General features: G+C 41.6%; 1 protein-coding gene across 1 annotated transcript in view; it reads right to left on the minus strand.

Moving 5' to 3' along the window:
• Positions 1 to 8,016: 8,016 nt before the first annotated feature.
• LOC103364204 (ribonuclease inhibitor-like) overlaps positions 8,017 to 9,962 on the minus strand; it is a 2,544-nt gene continuing 598 nt past the window's right edge. Inside the window, exons 2-5 of the mRNA XM_008291244.1 lie at positions 9,213 to 9,386; positions 8,865 to 9,038; positions 8,100 to 8,273; positions 8,017 to 8,023 (exon numbers count right to left, since the gene is read on the minus strand). Of these exons, the coding sequence (XP_008289466.1) occupies positions 8,017 to 8,023; positions 8,100 to 8,273; positions 8,865 to 9,038; positions 9,213 to 9,386 (529 nt within the window). The remainder of the gene's footprint in view (positions 8,024 to 8,099; positions 8,274 to 8,864; positions 9,039 to 9,212; positions 9,387 to 9,962) is intronic.

A 9,962-nucleotide genomic window follows, 5' to 3' on the forward strand; every position in this document is an offset into this window, starting at 1 on the left:
CGTCCCACTGTAATCATGGCACTAACTCTATAAACTACTGTGAGCAGTAACATCAGCACATCCTCTCACTTTCCCTCCTGAAAGTGCAGTAAGTTTGTCAGTTAACTACAGTGAAAGTCGGTTTCATGGATTGTAAAACTTATTACCTTTATGGTCCACGCTGCAGTGATGTACTCCCTCTCTGTTCGTTTTCTCACTGCTCCTGTGTATTTGCATTTTATCGTCTTATTCTTTTTTTTTTTTTTTTTTTTTTATTGTGTGGTTGTTGTTTTTGTTTAACGGGGCCTCTGTCTGATTTTCTTTGCGTATCAACCGTAACCCTCAACCACTAAAACTACATTTTCTCTTCAGGAATGGAAGTAAATAACTATAATGTGACATCTTAATCAAAAAAGAAATTATAATAACGTGCTTTACTATTTTTTTTGTAAAATAGTACATTTGAAAATTCATGGATATAAAAAATAATTATATTTTAGCATTCAAAATATCATTTGGGTTAAAGAGCTTCTACATACTGGTGTATTGAACATTACAGAAACATAAATGATTTGGGTAATTAGCAATGCTGGTAATTTAGGACAGCTGTGGCATAAACCTGACATTGGGTGGTGGTCTAGTAAATGTGTTAAACGCTGTACATATAAATAAATAGTTGTGATCGGACAAACTTGTTGTGTGCCTGCTGTTTCCCTGACAACCGTGACGTGACGGCCTCTTCCTGTTCTCCAGTGCGCGAGCTCGTGGTGTTACACTCTATCTCCTCCGTCTGAAGGGACGTGAGCGACTTTCTGTGCCGCTGCTGCTTGTTTAGTTCCTGCAGAAATGTGAGTCCACATCTGTGCTCACATTCAGCTCTCCGCTTTGACCGGACTACCGGCAGCAGCTCCGTGTTCACTCTAGAGGCTAAAAGAAGCTCCGTTTGTGAGAAAGTTGCGGAGAATCATCCCTAAACTGAAACAGCCTGTATCGGAGCATCGACGTGGCGCAGTTTCAAAGAATACTGACCGGCAAATCCTGCTTTCATGTTAATATCAGCAGCTTGAAGGTAGCTGGAACTGAATGAACAATATTAGTTTATATCTGCCAGCTAACGTCACCTAAATACGAACCTGAGCTAATTACAAACGTTTAATGTAGGCTTGCTTCAGAGTAACTCAAACAACGTTAAGCCACAATAAATGTTTGTCAGTGTCAATAGGAAAGAGTTGTTGTTACTCCTGTGCTGAAGAACGACATAGACATAGCTAGCCGCCATCGGTTTGCTAACAACAGTGTAGCAGCAGCTAAAGTTAGCTTTAACCTGAATGAATCAGCCGATACGTGATGTTACTTAATGTGGAGGTTGCTGAGGTTTTCTCATATTCTTTCTCTGAAGGTCAAGAGAGGAAGAGAGTAAAGAAAACAAATAATAATGAAAAAAAAGGACAGAAAGGTGAACAATCAACAAGATCATGTGGATGTAGGCAGTGCATATTTCAGAACTTTTTAAAAACAAAGTTTGCTTTGCAAGTATTTTCTGAGGAAGGAAATACGTTCAATGTGTGAGTTAGAAGCAGCTCATGTCTGGATTTTGGCCGCAGAAATTCTGGAAAAGATGAGCTTTCAGCTGATGTGCTGATCAGTGATTGGACTGATGCTTTCAGCTCTGCTCTCTGTGTGTCCTCAACAGGGGAAGGTGGAACGTTTCTGCAAACTAATGCACATATCCCTAAAACATTTATATCTAGATATACAGTCTGAAATAAAGCATCTTTATATACAGTCTACAATGTCCATAAAACTTTTACATCTTTATAGACAGTCTAAATTAAAACATCTCTACAGAAAATAGCTTTATATACAGTCTATAATGTTCCTAAAATATTTACATTAAACATTAAAAACATCTTTATGGGCTGCAAGGTGGCGCAGTTGGTTAGCACTGNTGACTCTCAGTGCTGCAGTGTGAACTGCTCTGGGATCAGCTCCAGTATCATCAGTGTATCTGAACTGCTCTGTCCTTTGGCCCAGTGTCTGCAGACACCCTGAGACTCCTTCACTGCTTCTGCTCCACACTCACAGTCCTCCCCACCTGCACCTGGGCACGAAACTCAGCATCAGTCTGGCACTGGGTTTAGGTTTTGGTTCTTGACAGTGTTCTAGATCAAACTTACTCGAGACTCTCTTGGCAGTGGCAGCTGGTCAATACAGGGTCCCCCCACTACTAATGCCCAGATAAAAAGTAGTTCTCAAACGTAAAAATTTAATTTGAATTAATTTTAACAAAATAATACAAAAATTCATAATAACGTTCATATTCTTTTGCTGTATTAACAATGTTTGTATTATTAACAGATTTAATTTTAGTCTTTACTGCGTGTTTACTAATTCTACACTTCCTGGATGCGGGCCGTGGCCACATGAGTGTGTATGCAGCTCGAAAAAGTTTTCGTGATCATGTGACTGTAGCTCGGACTCTGATTGGCAGCTGCAGACTTTCTCACGGGGCGCAGCTCGGTGCCGGACCCGTCTACTTTTGCTGTAAGCCAATTAATTTTGTCATTGTTTGCTTTTGTCCTCTGTGGTTGGATATCAAAACTGTCTTTTGTCGTTCTTACAACTGCGCTTTCTGACACCGTCACACAGCCTTTCTCTGTCTAGATGACAGCTACTGTCATGACGGCTAAATGCATCGGCCATGCTGTCAGTGGAGAAAAGACTGCTCGTAGAAAAGACTGCATGTAAAATACATGTAAGTCGGTTTAACCTCGGGAAAATGTGGCATGAGTTTATTGTTTTTAAAGTCATTTTTTGTCACACACCTGTCAGAGCACACCACAGCCACCAAAACAATAGTAACCGCAGCCTGCAATGTGGGGCGTTTAGGGAGCATCAGTAAATCGTAGCGTCTGTCGATAAGAAAATGTTCAGCAAGTCATATGTTTTGCCTTTGACCAGGTGGGAGGTGCAAAAAAATGAGAAAGTTGGTCTTACTGGTGCTACCAGGGAAAAAGTTAGTCTGGAGCCCTGAATAGTGTTTATTTGTTTGTTTGTTATTTTTTCATTATTTATGTTGTGTGTTTTGAATTTGTACAGATCCTGTAAATATTGATGAAACTTTGATGAATGGTTTTGAAATTTAGTTCTGGTCAGTCTTGATAATGTTAAATTAGAATATGATTAGAATATCCTCCAAAGGTAGAAAATTTGCATTACTGTAAATAGTTGTGCCTGATGTTACTCCTATTCTAATTTCTGATTTTAAATAAAAGGTCATTTGCAGAGGGCTGCAAGGTGGCACAGTTGGTCGTACTGTTGCCTCGCAGCGAGAAGGTTGCCGGTTCACGTCCTGGTGGGGGCACCGGAATCTTTCTGTGTGGAGTTTGCATGTTCTCCCCGTGCAGCGTGGGTTCTCTCCGGGTTCTCCAGCTTCCTACCACACAGTCCAACAACATGTTGAAGTTAATTGGTGATTCTAAATTGTCTGTAGGTGTGAATGTGAGTGTGCTTGGTTGTCTGTCTCTAAGTGTAGCCCTGTGATAGACTGGTGANACATTAGGTGTGCATAGGTATGAGCCAGGTCCAACACTAGACCCCATGACTCTTGAGGAGCTACTGAAGTTCATGAGCTGTAATTGTCATGGACATTGCAGCAACCGGCGGTGCAGCTGCAAGAAGAATGGGGTCACGAGCATCTGGGCCTGTGGAGTCTGTAAAGGCATTACATGCAGAAACTGCAGTCATGATGTTGTTGAGTCTGAAGACATAGACAATGACTCTTGAAACTTCTGACACTGTGAATGAGAAATAACTCTGAGTGTTATATAAGTACGTGAAATATAAGCTGCTGTGAATGTAAATGTAAAGTGAGTGTGGCCTTTTTCAACAACGGAGTGTTTGTGTTGAAATATAAATGCTAACAATCAACTCAGAATCATGAAAAAACCCTGATTTGATTCCTCATAAGTTACTTAAGGACCACATTTTTGAAAATCGATTTTTCGTCAATCATTTATCAGTACCCTAACTTGAGCAGGTTTTTTTTTAGGGTTTCCCACGGGAGTTGAACTTCAACATTTCAAGGCATGTTATTACACACCTTTACAAACATATTGGTGAAGAAATTGTTTGGTAAGGATTTAGTTGGCAGATTTGTGAAAAAATCTCATAAAATGCCCTTACTAAAGGCCTCCACGAAGCGACACCACTGGTTATTACAGGTTGGACTGATGTCAGTGCAGAACCAGAGGAAGACCCAGGAGACGGACAGGAGGACGCACCGGAGAGTCATAGCTGCGGGTGGACAAACTGCTGAAGTCTTCTGGCTTGGAGAGGATAAGGTGAGTAGGGAGTGAAGACACTACAGGTGTAGTACTGCATATGGACCCCCTTGAAAATGGACCCTCCCTATAGAATGTGGGCCCCCCCACAAAAATGTGCATAAAATTTGCAAACCATTTCTTGTTAATAAAAGTAATATTATTGTGCACATATAACATCAATAATAACAATGACATAAACTCTTAATGACTTGGAACTAGACCAATCCTTTGATTGGAGTTATAAAACCTTGCATGTTTGTCTCATATATCTAATGTGCGAAATAACACCTTGTTGCCATTAAGGAAGTGTGAAGACTACCTTGTGATAAAAACTTCACGCCTTCTAATCTGGTATTAGGTGTTGAGACAACACCTTTGATTGGAGATTTTACACCTTTCATGGTTTCTCTCACATATATAACTCCCTAGAGTATAAATTCACATCCATTTCTTCTCCAAATCATAACCACATTGACTGCCTACTCGATCACTGATAGTCAACACCAAACATTGACTGCCTACTCAATCACTGATCTTCAACAACAACAACTGCAGGTTACTCACCCCATCAATGTTATTGACACAAAAGCAGGATACAATGTCTGCACCTTCAGAAGACTTTGATGTCAGTGATCTTTCTAACAAACACTGGAAACAAGTTCAAGGACTCGCTGATGCTTTCTGGAAGAGATGGAAGCATGAATACCTTGCAACACTTCAGACAAGAAGAAAGTGGTCTCCTGAAAAGCCTAATCTTCAAGCAGGAGATGTTGTGCTTTTGAAGGACTCCCAAACTAAAAGAACTGAGTGGCCAACAGGACTTGTTGTTCATGCTGTTTCTAGCAGAGACAGTAAAGTGCGCAAAGTAGAAGTTAAGGTAGTGAAAAATGGTACTGCTTCTACTTATGTGCAGTGGCTCAGCCGCCCCGCTAGGGGGAGTTGGTGAGCTGGACAGAGTAGGCCTACTGCAACTACTGGAACGCAGTGTCAGAACAAGATTGAGCAAGTGGAAAGTGCGGCTGGTACAAGTAATTTGTAAAGGTTCCTTTTAAACAGAGCAAAGAAAATATATGCCTGTAAGTATTCTGATAAATGCAGTTGTTATTCACGATAGAGGTGAAATTTATACTTGTAATATTTTGTTATCTTTTAAGTTACGACGTAGATGCTAATTCCGTTCGCACGTCAATGACATTTCCCATATATAGTTAGCATCGAGCTAGCGGGTTAGACGCTAGTCGTTTGTGTTTGTTTTAAATACTGACTTATTTTGTGATAAAGCATTGATGTATGCTGTAACATATGTGTATAATTTCACTTATATGTATATTTTGTTATTTCAGTTTTACAGTGCCTTCAGGAGAAGGTAATAAATGCTCAAACATACTGACGTCTCATGCCTTCTTTCTGAAGAACTGTTATCTACAAGCCAAACTGAATCCAACATTCACGGAGGGCTGAACAGCAGGTCTTTCAGTGTAGCAACTGCTCAGCAGCACTCCTATTCACAGCCAGAGTTCAGCTCACTTTCTGAGACATGGAAGAATCAGAGTACCAGTGAGTATCCTTCAAACAATGTATGGACCTCTTAATTTCAGTGATATTTGGAAACTATAACAGCCATGATCTCTGTCTAACAATGTACTATTTTGTATTTAATCGAGTTACTTTTCTTTTTGTCACCAAAAAGTGGTACTTTTCCCTTTTTATTCTTATTCTTCACATATACTTTTTAAATTATTCTTTGTATTAATCAATGTCAATGTTGATGTCTTTTCAGGGCTCTTTCGGATTTCCTCGCCAGCAAAGATGCACACAGCAGAGTATGGCCAGCTTCTGCTGACACCGAGAACACCAGGAGGAATTTCAGGAAGAAGGCCAGCAAGTTCCTCCTCATCAAAGGCACACTGCACTATATCCACCCCAAGACCAAGAAGCCTCTTCGGGTCATCAGGGTTGAGGAGAAGGAAGCCATCTTGAAAGCTTGTCAATGTTGTCCCTACAGCTGGTCACCAGGGAATCAACAAGACAACATCCATCATTACGAGTCGTTACTGCTGGCCAGGCCCACAGTACAAGGATATTGCAGACTTCATTGGTAAGATCTTTATAATAAAATCTGAACCCCTTGCATTTAATGTATATGAGAGTACCTAGGTCCATTTTCTATGGCATAGGATATGTACCCCTTGTATTTAATGTATATTATAATACTATAGTGTTATGTGTCTTACATATATCCTGTTTCTCTATTTGCAGCTACATGTGATGTGTGCCAGCGCAGCAACAGTTTTCGCAAGGTTTCAGCTGTTCTGCACCCCATACCACCACCACCAGACACCAGCTTCACCCAGTTTGGGATGGACCTTGTGGGGCCTTTGACCATGTCAGCCAGTGGGAACCGCTACATCGCAGTCTTCACAGACTACCTGACTAAGTGGCCCGAGGCAGAGGCCATACCCAACAAGGATGCCTCAACCATCGCCAAGATCCTCGTCAAGCTTGTCTGCTGCTACTCCAATGTCAAAGTCCTGATCACTGACCAGGGCCAAGAGTTTTGCAACAGGGTCAACGAGGAGCTATGCAGATGTCTTGGGATAGACCACCGCACCACAACAGCATACCATCCCCAGTCCAACGGCCAGACTGAACGCTACAACCAGACCCTCTGCAATGCCATTGTGAAGTATGTCAATGAACAGCAAGACAACTGGGATGAGTACATCAACCCCATCCTGCTAGGCTACCGGACCACCCACCACAAGACAACCAAAAAGTCTCCCTTTGAGCTGGCCTTTGGGCGACAACCAACCCTGCTCATTGAGGAGGAATTTCCTGTGGGAGAAGCCTGCAAGCCAGCAGGAGAGGATGATCAGCTAGACACCAGGATAGATTCACTGATGAATCTTTTCAACTTGCAGCAGGAAACAAAGGTTAACATCAATGATGCTCAGCAGAAGCAGAAGTCTTACTTCGATGAACGTCACCAGCCTCCCAGCTACAAGGTTGGAGACTTTGTCCTCCTCAACAATGCCAGACGAACACAGCGCAAGGGTGACAAGTTGGCACCTCGATGGACTGGACCACATGAAATTGAAGAGGTACAATTTATGTATTTATTTTTCACTAAAGCCCCATAAATTGAAGAAAAANTCTCTAAGTGTAGCCCTGTGATAGACTGGTGACCTGTCCAGGGTGTCCCCTGCCTTCACCCTGAGTCAGCTGGGATAGACTCCAGCCCCCCATGACCCTCGTGAGGATTAAGCGATGTATAGATAATGGATGGATGGATGTGTTCAGATGATTTTTTGTATCAAGATGTGATTCATAAGCACATTACAAAAAAAAAAAAACAATTACTTGAACAACTAATACTTGACATTTTCCTAAAGTTTTTCTGTCAAACACTCGTCTTTGGTGACAACACACTAAATTTAAGACAAGAAAATAGAACATTACAACGGCAAATTACAGGATCATGGATGGAAGAAGATGCTACATGGTAAATGGTCTCATATAGCACTTTTCTACCTTTGTGGCACTCAAAGCGCTTTACAATGTTTCTCATTCACCCACTCACACACCAATGGCGACAGAGCTGCCATGCAAGGTGCTGCCTGCCATTGGGAGCAACTGTCTTCCCCAAGGACACTTTGACTGTGGAGGGGCGGGGGATTGAACCGCCAACCTTGCGATTAGAGGATAACCCGCTCTACCACCTGAGCCACAGCCGCCCTACAGTTAGTCATGAAGCATTTAAGATCTACAACAGTAACCCAGAGTCTGAGAACTGACCTCAGAGTCTCCAGTCTGCAGTGTGGATTCTCCAGAAAACCACAAAGCTGCTTCACTCCTGAATCCTGCAGCTCGTTGAGACTCAGGTCCAGATGTTTCAGATGGGAGGGGTTGGATGTCAAAGCTGAGCTCAGAAAGGCACAGCTGATCTCTGACAAACCGCAGAGCTCCAGTCTGAATGAAGAATAAAACATGCTGTGTTAGGAGACAAAGTTCCTGCTTGAAATCATTCAGTTTAATCATCTATACAGAGATGAAGGTATAGAAAATGCAGCTAAAACAAACAGCATGCAGCTTGCGGAGAAGAGCTCTCATTAATATAACTGACAACATGCTGCTGTTTTCTGTTTATCATCACAGCAAACTGAATATTTGGGGTTTTCGACTGTTTCTGGACAAAATCACACATTTTCCACAGTTTTAACTGACAGCTTCATCAATATTAAGAAAGATCTGTCACTTGCCACATGGCTTGCAGTTTGAATTGAAGAATAAACATGAGGTCATCATGAAATAAAGATGACATGTGTTTCACAGTAAACTTTTCAGTGCAGGATGTTTCTTGTCATACTGAGTTTTGAAATGAGCAGTACAACATTGCTCTGCAACAGTCAATGAGCAAAAGCAGTGAAGAAGAAAACAGATGATACCACGAAGCTCCTCAGCGTGGATCAATATAATATCATCCTGATGTTTGTTGTTTAACGTCACCACAACTTTCACATCTTATTCATCTCAGCACACAAATAAAACATGGTGTCTGACCTCAGAGTCTCCAAGCTGCAGTCTGGACTCTCCAGAAAACCACACAGATGCTTCACTCCTGGATCGTGCAGCTTGTTCACACTCAGGTCCAGATGTTTCAGATGGGAGGGGTTGGACTTCAGAGCTGAGCTCAGAGAATCACAGCTGATCTCTGACAAACTGCAGTCCTTCAATCTGATTAAAAATAAAAGATGCAGATAAAAACAATGATTATCTAGTCGGACAGGACTGTGGATGTTGACTTCCATCTTGTGACCCTGAAGTCAGGTTATGAGGGGGTTACTGAAACTTCAGTGAAGAATCTGAATCAAATAAACTGAAAAAAACAGCAATACTCAGTGAACTGACCTAAGAGCGTCCAGTTTACAGTTTGGACTCTGCAGTCCAGCAGAAAGCTGCTTCACTCCTGAATCCTGCAGGTTGTTGTTACTGAGGTCCAGCTCTCTCAGATGGGAGGGGTTGGACTTCAGAGCTGAGGCCACGACTCCACAGTGAGTCTCTGAGAGGCAACAATTGTGAAGTCTGTCAGAACACAAATGTAGGACAAAATATGTCACAATGAAAGAGAACACAAACTATTTCCTTCATGCATTTGATGCCAAAACTGTTGAACGCGTTCTGCTTGACATGTTGTTCTTAACATCAGTAGTTCAGTTGATCTTATCTTGAATCAGAAACATCATCAGCCTTTCTCACACCTGCACACACTTTGAATCTTTGTTTTGCTTTGCAGATGAAGAGACACAGGAGAGAGTTAGGGTTAAAAAATCTATATACAAAAACTGGACTTTGGAACACACCTTCCCTTAAAAATGAACAGCTGAGTTCAGAATCAATAAAATGCAACAATTAAGTATTGTTACATTTTATTAACTGGAGTTCAACACATTTTGCAGCATCAGTCTTTGACCAGTATGATCAGTAGTTTACGCCTAACAAACTTCATACAGATACCGTTGTACAAGTGAACTAATCACTTCACGTACAGCAAAGCTAATATTTGGTTAAATGTCCCTTGGTCTTTTTCACCTCACTTAACTGTTGTTCACAGCTGCCCACCAGTTTCTGGCAAGCTTCTGGTTGTATCTTTGATCACTC

The sequence above is a fragment of the Stegastes partitus genome, unplaced genomic scaffold (genome assembly GCF_000690725.1).
Source record: "Stegastes partitus isolate 25-593 unplaced genomic scaffold, Stegastes_partitus-1.0.2 Scaffold16, whole genome shotgun sequence".
Lineage (NCBI taxonomy): Eukaryota > Metazoa > Chordata > Actinopteri > Pomacentridae > Stegastes > Stegastes partitus.